The sequence below is a fragment of the Heterocephalus glaber genome, unplaced genomic scaffold, assembly GCF_053883595.1.
Source record: "Heterocephalus glaber isolate CG9 unplaced genomic scaffold, H.glaber_assembly_v1.0 deba00001744, whole genome shotgun sequence".
Classification (NCBI taxonomy): domain Eukaryota; kingdom Metazoa; phylum Chordata; class Mammalia; order Rodentia; family Bathyergidae; genus Heterocephalus; species Heterocephalus glaber.
This window is the reverse complement of record NW_028258450.1, coordinates 2,318,224-2,336,088: the sequence shown is the minus strand read 5'-3', so window position 1 is coordinate 2,336,088 and position 17,865 is coordinate 2,318,224. Positions and strand designations below refer to the sequence as shown.

General features: G+C 47.8%; 2 protein-coding genes across 4 annotated transcripts in view; one reads left to right on the top strand and one right to left on the bottom strand.

Annotated features, from left to right (window-relative positions):
- Positions 1-721, top strand: part of Exoc3l2 (exocyst complex component 3 like 2) — a 39,745-nt gene extending 39,024 nt beyond the window's left edge. For 2 of the 3 annotated variants that reach the window (XM_087200743.1, XM_087200742.1), the window contains one exon: positions 540-721. In XM_087200743.1, coding sequence (XP_087056869.1) covers positions 540-549 — 10 coding nt within the window. In that variant the 3' untranslated portion in view covers positions 550-721. The remainder of the gene's footprint in view (positions 1-539) is intronic. The other variant, XR_015447194.1, reaches the window with a different exon arrangement.
- On the bottom strand, positions 241-16,287 carry LOC110347631 (very-long-chain 3-oxoacyl-CoA reductase-B-like). The gene is made up of 11 exons (XM_087200744.1): positions 16,113-16,287; positions 15,426-15,472; positions 9,694-9,769; positions 9,437-9,547; positions 9,262-9,344; positions 2,250-2,294; positions 2,057-2,091; positions 1,667-1,748; positions 1,419-1,484; positions 846-995; positions 241-759 (listed from the first exon to the last, which is right to left on the bottom strand). Exons 1-11 carry the CDS (start codon positions 16,270-16,272, stop codon positions 631-633), a joined length of 984 nt encoding a protein of 327 aa, XP_087056870.1. The 5' UTR covers positions 16,273-16,287; the 3' UTR covers positions 241-630.
- Between the last annotated feature and the right edge of the window lie 1,578 nt (positions 16,288-17,865).

Below are 17,865 nucleotides of genomic sequence, written 5' to 3'. Positions count from 1 at the left end.
GATCCTCCTCCCTCACCCTCCTGAGTGCTGAGGCAGGAGGATCACTGTGAGTTCAAGACCAGCCTGGACTACATAGCAAGCAAGGCCCTGCCTCAAAAAACCAAAAAAGGTGAAAAATATTGACTCTTGTACTCCAGCAATTCTGTTTCCCTTTTTATGTGGGGAGTGCTGATTCATTTCAAGCTTATGTTGTGCATGATGTAAGGAAGGAAGGAATACAGTTTTTACACATTGAGAGACTCCATTTTAAAATTATTTTTATGGAGATATCACCCACATAAGATTCACCCTTTTAACATGTACAATCACTGAGTTTTCAGTACATTCACTAAGGTGTGCAACCACCACTACAATTTCATTTTTTTTTAAATTTAAGAATGTCACCTGCCAGGGATTTAGCTGAGGGGCGCTGTGTCTGCCTTGTAAGCACAAGGTCCTGAGTTCGATCCCCGGTGCCAGAAAAAAATTTTTTTTAGAATGTCACCAAATGGCTGTCTAGCTTTTCACAGCGCATATTAAAAACTCCATCTTTCTGCCAGAGGGGAGTGAGGCCGTCCTCGTCAACCAACGTCCAGTGTCCCACCAGCCTGCTTGTCTCTGTTCTGACCTGAGACCTTCTGGACTGCATCTTCACTGAGATCGCGCTGTCGCGCTTTGAAGGAAGGAGAAAAATTTGACCTTGCTTCCTATAGACAGAAGCCGGATTCCCCAGTGACTGTTGGTAAGCCATACGGGTATGATGAAAGGCAGCAGGAAGCTCTGCAGGAGAGAGGCAGAGTCAGCTCGGCCTCCCCTTCTGCCTGCGCACCCCCGGCCCAGGCAGGGAGCGCCCGCCCGAGAGGCACCTGCAGCTCGTGGCTGAGGCAGCCACAGACGTGGGAGGAGAGGCCCAGCGTGTCCAAGGCAGTGCGGGCAAACTCGTCGGCACTCTTCACCAGCAGCCCGGTTGACTTGTTGTTGATCATGTTTGTGGAGACAAACGAGGGTCTCACCGTCTGCAGGACAGGACGGAAGGGGTCCAAGAAACAATGCTGTGCTTCTGTTAAGACCCACCCACCTCCCCTGTCTAGCTGAGTGTCCAAGACCCCAAGACCTAGACCCGGCCCCCAGATAGAGCCTTGCCCTAGACCCCGCCTCCAAGGCCAAGGCCACGCCCAGTCTGGACCCCGCCCCCAGATGGCGATGGCCCAGCGGCCTAGACCCTGCCCCTAAAGCCAAGGCCACTCCCCAAGCCCGAGACCCACCCCCAGATGTAGTTCCCACCCCCAAGGCACCATCCCAGCCTAGGGTGAGGCCACAACCCCATGGATCCCCATTAAGCCACTGATCTCTAAGTCACCAGACTCTCTTCCTTCTCCTCCAGAGCTGCTACCCCAGCCACATCCCTTTGAGCCCTCCACCCGCCCCCAGTCGGGCACCTGGATGGTGACACCGTGAGGGGAGTACTCTGCGCCCACAGCCTCGGAGAAGCGCTGCACAAAGGCCTGCAGAGGAAGGAGAGGAGGTCCCGGGAGTGAGGCCCTGATCCCCAGGCCAGGTACTGTTGTTCCCCTTGTCCCACCCCCATTCAGCGCTTTCCCACCATGAGCTCCTTGCCAGGACACAGGGAGAGGGAGGACTCTGGCTCAGCAGGGCGCCCCCCTGTGGAGTTTGGGGGTCCGGGTACCTTAGTGGCTGAGTATAAGCCTTGAGACGGGATGACCCTTTCGCTGGCTATGGAGGACACGTTGACGATGACCCCTCTGCCCCTGGTGGAGGGAACCGTGTTGGAAGGTGGTCGCTGCCCAGAGGGATAAAGGGGCGGGGTGCTTGTCCCCACCCATCCTTAGCCGGAGCCCTAATCTGAAAGGCCTGGGGAGAGTGGGGACTGGGACCTGGCATGGTGGTGCATGCCCATAATCCCAGGAGCCCGGAGGCTGAGTCAGGAGGGTCACGAGTTGGAGGTCAGCTCAGGCTGACACACACACAAAAAGACTTGGAAGCGGGGCGGGGCTGGAGAAAGGGGAAAGCCTGGAGGCTGGGGGCATCGATGACAGAGCGGCTGAGGGGCTCTCACCTGCTGACCATCTGGGGCAGGACGATCCCGGTCATCTGCAGGCAGAGGAGGTGCCCATGTCCCCTGGCCTCCTCATCGAGGCGCTCTCACTGCCCCTCAGGGCCTGTCCCGGGCCCCCCGCCCCGCAGGATGGGACGCTCCGGGGTGGTCACAGCTGGGCTGCACCTGGACCCGGCCCTCCCCGCCCACTGACCTGAGCCGCCGACATCGTGTTGCAGTTGATAATATCCGAGATGCTCTGGGGACGGAAATGGAACCGGCCACTCCCTCGCTCCCCAGCCTCATCACACCAGCCGCATCTTCTCATTTCCTACCTTAATTTTTTTCTTATTTTAACAATTCACACATTTGGGGACAAATGGTTCCCACCAGAATTTAAAGCACACCGTCCTTTGACCATCAACTGCACTTGTAGCAACATGCGCCTTTCCAAGATTCTCACACACAAGATGCTCAAAGCTATTTGTTGCCAGGCCAGTGAGGTGCTTCGGGCCTGTGATCCCAGCGACTTGGTAGGCTGAGGCAGGAGGAGGATCACAAGTCTGAGGCCAGCCTGGGCAACAGAGTGGTTTTAGCGAAATCCTGTCTCAAATAAAAGGGGCTGGAGATGCCGCTCAGTGATAGAGGGCCCCTGGGTTCAGTCTACAGTACCAGGGGGAAAAAAGTAGAATGTACACACATCAAAGTGGATAAGTCTTTAGTATAAAAAAATGAACAGGGTTCCTTGCTTTGTTGGCTCCTGAAGGGCTGGTGCTGTCTAACTTCACACAAGATATCTAATTAACTTACCTATCCGCAATAGTTTCATGGGTGGATGCACGCAGCATAGCAGTGTTAGAAAAATGGCAGAATTCATATAGCATTAAAGTTGTACTTCAAGAGCTAACACGTCTAATGATGTTCAAAGAAAATATGAAGCTTCCACAACCATCAGAAGGATAAACATACAATGATTAGTTTTAGTGGATCTCAAACTTGTCTTAAATCAACAACCTTCTACTCATATTAATGTCTTGATTAAATATCACAATGCAAAATACTCATACGTTAAGTAAAAGAATTCCAGCTGGTAACCATGACCTGGACATTTGTAAGAATATATTTAATATATGTACACCCATTATGTTTTCAGGTAACAGGAGGAAAAATGTGGCACAATTTTTCTTTCTCTTATTAAGGCACTGTCATTTAAACATGAACCTGGAGTACTCCAAATAGAATTCAGGTTTACAAGATGAAAGCATGGCAAGAATTGTCTGATGTCAGTGGAAATGTGTGTTTCTGAAAAGTAAAATCTCAAGAAGAAAAACAGAAATAATATGCATATCCATCTTGCTTAGTGAAAGAGCTACAGTTTGAAATTGTTCAAAGTAGCAGGTACAATGAATATTGTCACAAATTGTGTTAATTTTTGAAGCAGTGTGGGTGCTGACTACTGGCAGCATCAAAAATATGTTCAAGATTGTTTTGATACCTGTATTTATAATAAAAAAATGTTGGGGGGGGTTGATGAATTTCTGTCAAAAGCTGTTCCTGTGTGTTACATGTAACAGACATGGTAAATATTTGTTTACAGTCTTTGTTAAGTAAACCATGCATTTAGATTTAGGTGAAGTCAACAAAAGGAAATAGGTGTATGGATGTGATTTTGAGATTAGTCTTAAAATATAAATAAAATGTGGAACGTGTCCTCAGAGACTGTGCCTTTTCTATTAGATTGATGAAGCATATGTACAGTACCTTGCCAAGGTAGCAAAAATTGGAATTATTGATTGTTGTTTTTCATTGATATATCCCATATATTATTTATCCTATTTTGTATACAGTACTTGTGAAGTGGAATTTGCAGAGTATTAGCAAATTATATAATTAGTTTAATTTCTTTGGAAAAGGAGGAATCCCAGGTAGTGTATTTGAATTTGATTTCACCAGATATAATATTATTACAAAGAGTTTTGAATTCTAGCCATTCTCACAGAATGACAGATTGCATATAATTCAAATGTACATTCCTTTTTTTCTTAGCAGATTATTTTCCTGTGAAACTTTTGGTTAATAGATTGAACTAATGGAGACATTTCCTTCTCTAGTTAATGATTTTAACATTTTCATCCAAGCTCCATTCTAACAAGTATGTAATTCTGAAGTTGGAGATTCATTTCTGTTCTACTTTTACCAAAGTGAGACAAGGCTTTAGGCCACTGTTTTTACTTCAAAGCACTGGGTACACTGCTGTGTTGGAAAACGTTTCCTTATGAGTTTACTGAAGAATATCACAAGGTAGTCTGGTAATATCTCCTTTCATTTGGCCAACTTGTCTTATCCTTCACCCCAGAATATATAGGCAAACCAAAATCATGATTGTCAAAATATCAAATGAGATATTCTAACTTCACTTATATCTCTTTGGGTTTTGTTTGGTTTTTTTTTTTTTTGGTACCAGGGATTGAACTCAGGACCTTGTGCTCTGCGAGGAAGGCACTGAAACCACTGAGCTAAATCCCCAGCCCTTCTAACTTCACTTATAAAGCAAAAATAATTGACTTTTTGTTCTTTTGAAAGTATTAAAGTATTATAGTTACTTTTATAGTATAATAAGGACAGATTTCTCAAACATACCCTGACATTTTTATCAAGCTCAAAGCTAAAGCCTTGAACTACCTTTTCTTAGTCAATAGTGTATTAAAGTCAGTGACAGTTTGTCTAAACTTATTAATATCAACATGGCTTGTCTGTTTAATTATCAAAGATGTCTTATATACTTTAAAATGATACATAGAGAACATACATATACAAATTCATACAGGCATAATTTATTAAAGTAGATTTAAAATGAACTATTACCTTGGAATGTAATCTTAAACTTTTTAATGGTTAAAGGAGATTAAGTTGAATTACACTGACACTGTATAAAGTAATGGTAACTGATGGTCTGAATCAGTCTCTACTTCTTTTCCACTTTGAAAACACGTCATACATGGAAGCTGGTAACTATTTGCATACTGTTGGCAGCCTGATGATTTAGGACCTTGATCCCATGACTTCTTTTCTCCCTGTCTGTACAGCTGTGAAAGTGTTTCTTCTAAGTATGTGCTGGCAGAGTCAGACCTATCATGTTCATTCCCCCTCGTTTGTTTTTGGGATTATGAATCTTCACAGAAATCTGCATGCAAGTTAACCATTTTCCAAAGCAGAATCCATGTTTGCATGTCACAATCAAAATGTACATGGCAATCTAAGACACACTGATTGATATGAGTAAGTACAGAGCTGCTCTAAATTATAGTAACATTTCTTAGGAGTTTTGAAGCAATTTTCCCTTTGTTTTTAAAGTGGCTGAGGTTGTAGGAGTGTGTGGTTATCTATCATCTTTCAAATGAATTCTAAAATTGCCTTAGAAGTTTATTTAAAAGGCCAAGACCTTTCAAATCCTGAGGATGATCGTATATTAATAAAAATAGCAAAAATAAAATTCTTGTCATATTAAAAAAAATGAACACATGCCAGGCATGGAGGAACACTCCTGTAATCCCAGCATTTGGGAGGCTGAAGCAGGAGGATCCCTGCGAGTTCAAGCCCAGCCTGGGCTACATAGTGAGACTCTGTCTCAAAACAACAACAAGAAAAGATAACACTCAAAAAAACCACAAATTAATCTTTAACCTCCACCCTTATGAAGAAATGAAATCTTGACCGTGTGCTGGATATGTACCCCCTTGCCATCGGCACCAGGTGACCCCTATCCTGACTCTAACACTAACAGAATCATTCACCAGGCCTGAACTTAGGTAAGTGGGACGCTGGAGTCCACATCCCTTCCTCTCGGGCTTGCTGGCTTAGCGTTTGTGAGACTCTTCCCCTGAGGGTGACAGAACGTCATCTGTGTTCACTGCTAGAATCCTCCATTGTGTCAACTCAGCGTGCTTCATCACCCAGTCAGCCTCGAACGGGCATCTAGGTTGTATCTGTAATTTACTAGGCACACTCGCCGGGCTGTTGGAGGACACTACTCTCAAGCACAACACAAGGGAAAGGAAAGGATCACACGGCAACCTATTCCACTGTGTGTGTGTGTGTGTGTGTGTTACTGGAGATTCAACCCAGGGCCTTCTCACTGAACTACATCCCCAGCTCTTCTGTTTTTGGATTTTTTTTTTTTTTGGTACCGGGGATCAAACTCAGGTCCTTGCACTTGTAAGGCAGGCAGCGGAACCACTGAGCTAAATCCCCAGCACACCCAGCTCTTTTTTATTTTGGAATTTAAAAAATTTGAAACAGGGTCTCACTATGTCACTAAGTTGCCCAGCCTGGGCTTCTAACTTTCAATCCTCCTGCCTCAGCCTCCCAGAGTGCTGGAATTAGAGCCATGGCCCACCTTACCCACATAAAATTAAAACTTTTGGCCATCCATGGTGGCGCACATCTATTATCCGAACCCCCAGGATGCTGAAGCAGGAGGATTACATAGAGTTCAAGACCAGCCTGGGCTACATAGCAAGATCCTGTCTCAAAAAAAGAAAATTAAAAATTTTTATACATTAAAGGATACTACCAACAGAGAGAAAGGCAACCCCAAATGGTAGAAAATATTTGGAAATCATATATCTGATAAGGAAGGAATTTCTAGAATATATAAGGAACTCTTCTACCCCTCAAACAATGAATGAATCATAGAAGAAATCCCAGGGAAATTAGAAAACACTTCGAGAACCCCCAAAATAAACTAAAATGAGTGCACCACAGAGGAGTGCTTATGAGACCCAGAAACAGCCCTGCTAAGGGGGAAATGTATAGCTGCAAGTGCATTAGAGAAAGAGAAACGGTTAAAATCAACAGCTCTTCAACTAATGGAAATAGACACACTAAACCCAAAGCTAATGCAAGATCACAAGACTAAAACAGAAACTAGAAAAATAACAGAGACAGTCAACAAAACGAAACAAAAACTTGGTTCTTTGACCAAAAAAAGAGACTGAATTTAGGAAAATCAGAAATGAACGCCAGGGGTGATGGTGCACAGCTGTAATCTCAGCACTTGAGAGGCTGAGACAGGAGGATCGCTGAGATCGAGGTTGACCTCACCAACATAGTGAGACCTTGTCTCAAAAATAAATACATAAAAAAAAGAAACGAAAGTGAAAAAGCCAGGGGTGATGGTGCACAGCTGTAACCCCAGCACTTGAGAGGCTGAGACAGGAGGATTGCTGAGATTAAGGTTGACCTCAGCTACATAGTGAGACTTTCCTCTCAAAAATAAATAAATAAATAAATAAACAAACAAACAAACAAACAAATAAATAAATAAGAAAAGAAAGTGAAAAAGCCAGGTGTGGTGGGGCACACCTGTAAACTCTGCACTTGGGAGGCTGAGGCAGGAGGATCGATGCAAGCTCAAGGCCAGCCTTTGGACTACACAGTGAGACCCTGTCTCAAAACCAAACCAAATCTCACCAAACCCTCCCTACAAGGAAAAACCCATGGACCAGACAGCTTCACTGCTGAACTGTACCAAACATTTAAAGTAATAAGAATCCTCAAACTCTTCTAAAACCTTAAGAAAGAGGGAACAGGGCTGAGGATTTAGTTAAGTGATGCCTTGTCTGCCTTTCAAGCACAATGTCCTGAGTTTGTTCCCCAGTGCAAAAAAAAAAAAAAAAAAAAAAAGGAAACATTTCCTCCCTTATTCTATTTCTGCCCTGACACTGCAGCCAAAGACAATATAAGAAAACTACAGACCTATATCCTATATGAACAGTGATACAAACATCCTAAAAAAAAAGTAGTAGCAAACCAAACTGAGCAGCATATTGAAAGGATTATCCACTACTCCCAAGGGGGATTTAGTCCTGGAATGCAAAGATGGTTCAAAGTTCAAAACTCAATTTATGATACATATTACAAGAAAGAAGGGGAAAGACACGATCATCTCAAGTGACCTGGAAAAAGCCTTTAGAAAATGTAACAGCCTTTCGTGATAAAAACATTCAGCAAACTAGAAATAGAAAGAAACGATTTCAACATAATTGAGCCTGTGTATGAGAAGCTACTGCCTGCATCATACTCGATGGTGATGGACTGAAGGCATGAGAATCCCCAGCCAGAGAATTCATGCTCAAAAGGCACTGAAACTGGAAAAGAAGTGCAGTTATCTCTGTTAATAGATGCTAAGATCTTCTGTGCAGAAACCCTAAAAAACACACACACATACAAACTTTTAGAACTAATACCAGAATTCCCAAAATAGCAAAATACATAATCTACTCAAGAAAGTCAGTGGCAGAACTCTTGTCCCTGGGCTCCACCCCCAGTGCCACAAAAGACAAATAGAGTCCATGTACTGCTGTACACCAACCACAGATAGTTGGGAAAGGAAGCTAAGACAACAATTTCATTTACACTAGTGAAACAAAAAAGAAGGAAAGAAAGAAAAAGAAGAAGTTAGGAGGTGAAAGACTTGCATGGCTAAAAAACTAGAAAACATTGCTAAAAGATATTAATGGAGACCGAAATAAATGGCAAGACACCCTATGTTCTTGAGTTGGAAGTTTTCATTTTGTCGATCTACAGAATCAACTCAGTTGCTCGCAAAACTCAAAGGACCCAGAATCACCAGACTAAACTTGAAATAGAAGAATAAGATTGGAGAGCTCAGTATTGCTGATTTCAAAATTTACTACAAAGCAGCCAGATGTGATGGCACACGCCTGTAATCCTGGCCTTCTGGGAGGCTGAGGCAGGAGGATTGCAGGTTCAAGACTAGCCTGAGGACTTAGTGACTTAGAGACCCTGTCTCAAAATTTTAAAAAGGACTGGGGATGGAGCTTAGAACAAAGGCATTGGGTTCGACCCCCAGTAATAGACACACACACACACACACACACACACACACACACACACACACACACACTATTCCTAATAAAAATTTAGAGAATCCACATTCTCTACAGGGCAGCGCTGGTTCTCCCGTGTAGGTAATTCTTTACACTTAGGACCAGGCAATATGAAAGGTGAGAACCGGGCTCAACCCAAACAGTTGTGCAGGTTGGGCACTGCAAAACGGTGTGTCATTCAAGGGCAGAGACTTGTGATTGTTTTAAACAGTTTTCCAGCCAAAGGAAAGGAGCACCTTGCTCTCCGGACGCCGGTGCATTCTTCGGCCTGCCCAACAGAGGGCACGAGAGCGCCGCGAGCGGCCGGGGACTCACCTGGCCCACATTCTTGGTGTCCAGAAACTTCCGCAAGTTCGAGCCGGACAACAGGCCGCCATACAACATGCCCACATTGTTCACTGCGCAAGAGGTCGCACGGTGTCCCTCACAGGGCCAGGGACACTGGGTAGGGGACAGGGAGGGGACTCAGTGCAGCAAGCGGGCGACTCACCCAGCACTCCGATCTCCAGGCCCTGCAGTCCTGCCTCGATGGCACCGTAGATCTCCAAGCCCCCGGTGAAATCGGCCTGAAGGACGCGCGTGGACCTGCCGTGGAGCCGCTCTGGAGGACAGAGGGGGATCAGGCTTTGGCCCCGGCCCCGGCCCCCGGCCCCCGGCACCAGCTCACCTAGCAGTAGCCTCCAGCTGTCAGCCGCCCTAGACCCCCGCCCCTCCAGCCCAAGCCAAAGCTTCTGCACGCGCACTCACCGATCTCCCCCGCCTCATGCTCCAACTTGCTGAGGTTTCGACTGATGAGGACGACGTTCAGCCCCCTCCTGGCCAGCTGCGGAAATTCATTCACTTCCTCAGTACCCACGCTGCCCCTCGCCAGGTACTGAGGATTGAACCCAGGGCCTTCGCACCGGGCTGCTTTGCCAGCCTTTTCAAATCTTTTCAGACAGATGCCCTCTCAGTCGTCCAGGCCTGGTTTCAACTTGCGATCCTCCTGCCTCGGCCTCCCAGAGTGCAGGGATTCCAGGCGTGTGCACCTACACTGGCCTATTTTGCACATTTGGTCATTTACCGAGCCAAGAAAGATGGGCCACGTCCTGACCTTGAAGCTCAGTGTTAGAGCCCTGTGGTCACAGCGCTGGGCAGAGAAGCGCAGCCCGGGGAGGAGGAGGAAGTTCCAGGGAGCACAGCTACGAGGACAGCGGGCGGACCGACATGGCCATGGAGGCTGTGTGGGAGGGAGCTCCAGGGCCCAGCCTCCGCACGGAGACTCTGCTTCTGCGCTGGGCAGTGTAAGCACCCGCTCCACGCCTGCGCTCCTGTCGGTCTCTCTCTCATTCCCGTGTGTCTACCGCGCACCTGCTCCTGCTGCGGGATTGGGGACGCGCTGTGATTGTGACACCCCCACGTTCAGCCCCTCCCATACACGCTCCACTCAGCTGCAAAGCGCAAACCCAACCCTGGTCCTCTCCTGCCCAGAACCGGCCATGGCTTCCCAGGGAGTCTGTGACAAAACCATGCTTCTCATTCTGGGCCTGTGTGGCCTGGCTCCTGCCCCTGTCTTCAGCTGCACTTCCTGCCGTGTCCCTCTGTGAGAAGCCAGGCATAGCAATGATTCGTCTGGTCCTGACCAGCACCTCCTGGTTTTCCTGCCCCTGGGCCTTTGCACATGCTGGTCCTTCTGCCCTAAAGCCCCTTCCCCTTGATGCCAAGTTACCAAATACACAAATTTGGGGAGTGGGTGTTGAGCAGCATTTCGATGCCTGTCTGTCCATCTGCATGCTAAGGGTGACACATCATGGGACTTACTGTCCCTCAGCTGTGAAGGAGGCTGCGCCCAAATGTCCCAAGAGCTCCCCAGATCTGAGAGGGTGATGGTGTAAGATGTTTTCATTCATTCATTCACTCATCAAACGCTATCCAGCATCCACTTTGTGATGGCACTGACCAGGACAGTCACAGCCTGGCCCTGTCAGCATCACAGGGCAGTGGCAGTGGGTGGGACAGACCAGTCCCCAGACAGTGATGGCAGAGAGTGGTTGTCACTACCAACCAACTGCAAAATCTCCCTATATCCAACTGTCTCCCTTCCACTTGTAACTCAGCTGTCCTTCTGTTCTTGCCGGCTCCAGGACAAGGCTCCAGCTTTTCTCCTGCCCTCCCTGTGCACAGCATCCCTCTGTCTGGGTTATTGCCATCAGCACAGGAACCTACCCTTGTCTTCCTTGTCACCCAATATCCCAACAAATGGTCCTCTGTCCAGGCTCTCCTCCCCCATTAGGTCCGTGTCTCTGGGATCTGTTTCACCATAAGCAGCCATCCAGATGCTCAGAGACTGCTACAGCCATGTTCCAAGGGGGCCTGGCTACTGCTCAAAGCAGACTTTGGCATCATCTATGTTATGCTGGTTTTAGGTGCATGCAGAATGAGTTGTGAGGTCAGAGATGCTTCCACCCAGATTTCCAAGGAAGGCCTGGGAGGCCAGGCAGTGAGGCCTGAAAGGGCAGTGCGTGAAGCTGTAGGAATGAAGGCAAGACCTAGGGCACTGGATAAACCAGAAATGTGGGACATTTGCCAAGACAGCTACAGGCCCTGAGTAGGAGCTAGCCCGAGAGAGAGGTTCTGTGTGCTGTGACCCAAAAAGCCCCGGAATGGGCCTCCCACAGCCCCTCAAACTCACATCTCAAAACTATGTGCCCCAAGGTTGGGGATTCAGCTCAGGGGCACCATGTCTGCTTCACAAGTGCAAGGTCCCGAGTTCAATCCCCAGTACCAAAATAATAAAACTATGTGCCCTAGAGTTTGATTACAGAGGTACAGGACTTAAGCTTTGCCCTGCTGGGTTTTTTTTTTTTTTTTCGGTACCAAGGACTGAACTTGGGACCTTACACTTGCAAGGCAGGCAATGGCACCACTGAAGTAAATCTCTGGCCCCCTACTGGGTTTTGTTTTAAATCTTGGTTTGTTTTTTTTTTCTTTCTTTCTGTTACTGGAGACAGACTTTGCACTTTTCAGTCAGGCATGCTACCACTGAGCTAAATCCCCAGCCCCTGCTGGGGTTTGGTCTTGCTTCGGTCTGATTTTTTAAATCCTCTTCTACCACCCTTGTGGAATGGGAATGTTTACCTCATTCGCTTGTACTTTGAAATTATATAACCTATCTTTGATTTTTACAGTGATTCACTGCTTGAGTCTCAGAGAAGGCTTTGGTTTTTTTTGTTGTTCTTTGAGATGAGATCTGGCTATGCAGTTCAGGCTGCTCTTGAACTCAGTATGTAGCCCAGGCTGGCCTTGAATTCAGTGATCTTGAACTCAGCCTCCCAGTGCTGGGATTCTAGGCATGTGCCACCATGTCCAGCTTTCGGAGGAGACTTTGGATTTGGAGTTTTGAGAAATGCTGAGACTGCTGAGACTTTGGGGAAGCAATCATTGTGCTTTCCCTATACATGGTATAGTTGCATATGTCAGGTGAAATTACTAAGTTATTCCTGGGTTTATTTGGGGATAAGTATGGGTTAAGGAGATGTGTTTGTGTACCAAGTTGACAAGAGGTGAAACGTGGTAGTAAAGCTTAACTAAGTAAACTTGACTGGGCTGGGAGCCAGACAATGGATTGGTGTGGCACACTTCTGGGTGTGCCTGCCACAGGGACCTGATTCTGGGCACTGTATGGGTCTCTGGCCCCTCCTCTCTGGTGGTTACTGTTTCCTTGCTTGGCTTCCCAGCCAACATGAACTAAGCAGCTTTGCTCTCCCACATCTTCCCACCATGCTGTTCTTGTTTTGGGGCCAGGGATCCATGGACTGAGGCCTCTGAGACTGTGAGCCAGCTGGACATAGTGGTGCACACCTGTAATCCCAGCACTCAGGAGGCTGAGGCAGGAGGATTTCTATGAGTTCGAGGCCAGACTGGGCTACATACTGAGTTCAAGGCCAGCCTGGAGTACATAGGGAAACCCTGTCTCAAAACACAAACAAATAAACAAAAAATGAACCCAGGAGCCAAATAAGCCTCTCCTCCTTTAAGTCATGGGTGTCAGGTATTTTGTCCCTCGGTGCCAAAGCTGACTAATACAGTCAATGTCAATGAACCCAAAGGTCATTAAGTGAAGCAAAATCAGCCAGGCACAGATAATCAAATACTGCAGGATCTCGTTTCATTGTGGAGTGGAACTCAGGGCAGAGGAGGGGGAATAGTGGTTAATCAGGACTGAGGCTGAGGAGAGGAGGGGGATGTCGGTGAGGGGACATAAAGTTTCACTTCGGAGGAATAAATTCAAGAGTTCTGTAGCACAACGCTGTGAGTATCGGTCATGACAATGCACTGCGTTCTTGGAAAGGAGAGAGACGTTAATCGTGGGCATCAGAGAGAGAGAGGGAGAAAGAGAGATCAATGTAATTCACTAAAGAAGAACAGCACAATCTTCTCATGAGATGCAGCAAAATGACTTCAGGAAACTCTTCCCCCGTTCCTGATGCAAACTCTCAGTAAGACAGGCCCAGAGGGGCTCCCTTACATAAAGGGCCAAAGGAATGGACTAGGAAACAAACAAGTCCTGTTACTCTGCGAGTTAACCATTGAAGACAGAATTTTCCCCCTGACCGCAGGCTCAGGGTGTGATGCCACTCTGAGGGCCTCTTCAACATTATACTGGATCCCTGTCAGCTGGAGAAGGCAAGACAAAGAAAGGGCACACAGGTGAGAGAAAAGAAGGACTGGGTGTGGCGGTGGTCGCCTGTGATCCCAGCCCTGGGGAGGCAGAGGCAAGAAGATCACAGCAAGTTCAAGGCCAGCCTGGGCTAATCATGAGTTCAGAACAGAACAGAAAAGAGCAGAACAAAAAGGAAGAGACAAATCTGTTGGAAGTGGTGGTACATTCCTGTAAGCCCAGCATGTGGAAGGCTGAATCAGAGCATTATTGTGAGTTTGAGGCCAACTCGGGCCACATACTAAATTGAAGGTCGGTGTGGACTATATAGGAAGACCTTGTCTCAAAAGACTAAATAATTTAAAAATTTTTACAAACCACCCTGAACTTCATATGACACTGTCTCTAAAAAGGAACAATCAAAAACCCTTCCCAAATGACAAAGTTGATTACAGATAAGGTGTCATCAAATTATATGTCAATGATTAAAATTTTAAAAATGTATTCTTGGATGGGCCAGGGATTTAGCTCAGTGGTTCCATTGTCTGCCTCACAAGAGCAACGTCCCAAGTTCTATCCCTGGTACCAAAAACAAAAACAAAAACACACTCTCCCCCAGATTGTTCCCTCTTGCTTCCAACACATTTACCCCAGCATTCTGGCCACTTTCTGAAGTTATTCTGGAAGTCCTCTTTCCTGCCTTCATAGTGTGATCAAAAATATAGCGACCGCCACTCCAGATGCCTTCCAATGGGAAGGTAGGCTTGTGTAGACATTACCCTTTGTCCTCATCCACTGCATTCACTGGAACAGGCACCATGCAACTTCTGGCTCTTCCGCAAAGTCAAAATGACCATGAGAAGTCAAACTTTTTAATTGATTTAGGACACAGAGGGAGCCACAATATCACATCTAAAGACATGCACAAAAAGAGACTTCCAGGAAGCTCCTGAATGATGGAATCAGTCTTCTTTTCCTGACTTTCTCCTCCATCCTGACCACCACCTGACATACCATGTACTTTATCTTGCTTACACCCATCTCCCCTGGCTACAAGATAAAGTTCCATGAGGGCAGGACTTTGATTTTTTTCTTTTCTTTTTTGTATTGAGAATCAAACTCAGGAGCTTCCACTTGGCAGGCAAGTGCAGTGCCACTGAGGAACATCCCTGGCCCTGATTTTTTTTTTTAGAAAAATGTTTATTGGTATATTTTAGATATACATAATGATAACATTCAACGTAGGGAATATGTACCAGTACATGATGTATCCTGCCTCTTCTTTTCTTTCCCATTCCCCCCTTATGTACAATAGTTTTGTGCCCATTTTGTCAAGGTTCTGTCTTTTCTTGTCCCTCTTTCCTTTCCCCCTACCTCCTCCCTTGTTCTCCTCTCATTTAAACATTTTCTTCCCGTTTTCCAATGTCTATTGTAGATTTTAGGACTTTGATTTTTAAAAAATCTGTTTTGTTCACCGTTACATCCCCAGTACCAAGAAGATGCCTGACACAGAGTAGGTGGTCAATAAATAGGTTTGTTTGTTGGTTGGTTTGGTGCTGGGGATAAGACTCAGGACCTTGTGCTTGCTGAGCAGGCAGGGTGCCACTGAGCTAAATCCCTGGCTCCAAAAATAGCTGTTTTGGTTGTCGTTGTTTTTGTACCAGGGATTGAACTCGGTTCCTTGCACTTGTGCAGCAGGCAGCAAAACCACTGAGCTAAATCTCTGGCCCAAAACATAGGTTTTGAAAGAATGAATCCAGGTGACAATGAGAGGGATGACAGGGTGGGGAAGGGGCAGCTGGTGACAGGCAAATCCACACGGAGCCCCTCACCCACTCACCTCGTGCGCGTAGGCCTTGCCAATGCCGCTGGTGGCTCCTGTCACCACTAGGAGAGAGAAGGAAGAGGGCAGGTGGGCGGCTTCCTCCCCGAGGTCCCTGCCTGGGTTCCCTGTCCCAACCCCAGTCCATCCGGGTCCCCCAGGCTCAGGTACCTCCCACCCGGAGGAGCCCCCTGTGCTAGGGCTCGTTACTCTCGCTGTCCCCTCGCATCTGCACACAGCCCCAACCACTGTTTCTGTTTTTTCTCCAGACAGGGTCTCCCTGTGTAGCCTGGCTGGCCTCAGTCTCCCCCCGGTGCTCCCGACTCAGCCTCCCCAGGGCTGGGATCACAGGTCTGCACCAGCGCAACCAGCTGGACCAGTCTCCTACTGCCTGGGAACCCAGGCTTGGCACGTGAAAGCGCTGTTGCACATAGGTGACCAGAGGCGTCCTCCCCTTGTCCCGTCCGTCCACTGGCAGCTCTCTCTCCGCCACCTGCTCCTCTCACCTGTACAGCTCTGCAGACTTAGTGCCCCTCCTGCCCTGGTCGCCCCAGCCTTTTCCTCTCTTGCTGCCACGAGTCCCTTGGCCGCTGCCTGGATGCAGCAGGGGGGACTCTCACCTGTCACCTACACCCGTCACCCTTCACCTGTCCTCGGTCCTGCAGCCCCAACCCCACCGCCTCGGGAGGACCCTGCGCCCCTTACCTGCCCAGGCTCCCTGCGCCCGGAGCCAACGGTTGCCGCGGCGGACCTGGGGCAGCAGGTACAGGTACACTGCGCGGGCCACCCCCCAAGTCGCCCGCAGCAGCAGCCAGGAGGCGGTGATGGCCCCCAGCGTGCTTAGCGCATCCCACCTGGACTCCATCACAGCTCCTGCCCCGCAGCCTCGGACCAGCACGGAAAGCAGATGGCAGCAGCAGGAGTAAATGCTGCTCTACCAGGTCTCCTGAGCCGCCCAGCAGCTGGCCAAGCCCGGCCACGCCCTGGCAATGCCCCCGGGCCCAGTCCCCCCAACCTCCCGAGCAGGGCGGGACTTGCGCGCTCAGGGTTTCTGGGTCTGTTTGCTTCTGTCGCCGAATCAGCCTACCTGCTGTGGGGCCTTGATTTGTTGTTTTGTTATTTGTTTGTTTGGGGTCTTGTTGACACACAGTCTGGCAGTGTAGTTCAGGCTCGCTGTCATAGTTACTTTGCTCATTGCTGAGACAAAATACTGGACACCCAGAGTTAAAGGAACAAAGGTGAATTTTGCTCACGGTCCCTGATTGGCACGGTGGCATGGCAGAGGGGCATCTCAGAGAAGAAATGGTTCATGGTTCTCAGAAGACAGCGAAAGACAAACAGCATCAATAAGCAACAAGTGACAGGCGACCCTCTTGCTATCCCTTGTATCTTATCCAGGCCTCCTACCCTTAGGGTGGTAGCACTCACACCCACGGTGGGCACCTCTAATCCTAGCCAGATCTGTGCCAAACCAGCCAGTGGACTAATGTAATACTCACACACTCTGAATCCCGGCATCACACACTCGATCCAGCCACTTCTGAAAAGCCCCACCTGTGACTGCATGAGGGTTTGTGAGGGACATCTAGACAAAGCCTTAACACTGGCCTTGAACTCACTATGCAGCCCAGGTGGCTCCAAACTCACAGCCATCCTCCTGCCTCAGCCTCCCAAGTGTGGGGATTATAGATGTGCACCTGTAAATCGCTTCTCAGCCTTTTGGCTAAGATCAAGTGTAGATGTGCACCTGTAACCTTGTGACCACTGCCGGTCAGATCTTCACTTTCTTTCACCATCCTTTGGAGTGGTCTTTGAATCACGAATGCTGCCCCTCTGCACCCACTTTGGGGACACCTCTTGCGGTCATAGTAAAAATTTATGCTGAAGTCTAGAAAGGAACTCTGGGTCTCCCTGAGAAGGTTTACTGGACTGAGCTGCTAGTGGAGTGAGAAGATCCTGTTTGTCAGAGGTCAGAGGACAGAGCCCTTGATTTGGAAAACCTTCCATATGTGAAAAGATTTGACAGAGCTCTCATCCTAAACAACAGTCTCCTTGGTACAATGGGAAGACTGTATAGGAAGAGCACACGCCCTACAGAGGGAGAGAGGAAGGTGGCAGGTGCGGTGGTACAGGCCTGTGATCCCAGCTAGCCGGGAGGCTGTGGCAGGAGGATGATAAGTGAAAGTCCACCCTGGGGAATTTAGTGAGGTCCTGTGTCAAAATAAAGTTTAAAAAGGCTGAGGACACAGCTTCTCACTCCCTGTGTTCAATCCCTAGCACTGTGAAAATAAGTTTAAAAATAAGAAAGAAGGGCACAGACATGTACATAACCAGCCTTAGGGACAACCTGTGGGAGGTTAGTAAAAACCAACCAAGGGCCGGGGATTTAGCTCAGTGGATCTTCCACCTGCCTTGGAAGTGCAAGGATCTGAGTTTGATCCCTGGTACCAAAAAGAAA

What these genes read in the sequence shown, in the direction of transcription:
- LOC110347631 (XM_087200744.1), bottom strand. Translation starts at nt 16,272, where the DNA reads ATGGAGTCCAGGTGGGATGCGCTAAGCACGCTGGGGGCCATCACCGCC. An exon ending in GCAAGGCCTACGCGCACGAG is followed by an intron (nt 9,770 to 15,425) that starts GTGAGTGGGTGA and finishes GAATTTCCGCAG; the next exon opens with CTGGCCAGGAGGGGGCTGAA. An exon ending in GCCTCAGCCACGAGCTGCAG is followed by an intron (nt 760 to 845) that starts GTGCCTCTCGGG and finishes TCTCTCCTGCAG; the next exon opens with AGCTTCCTGCTGCCTTTCAT.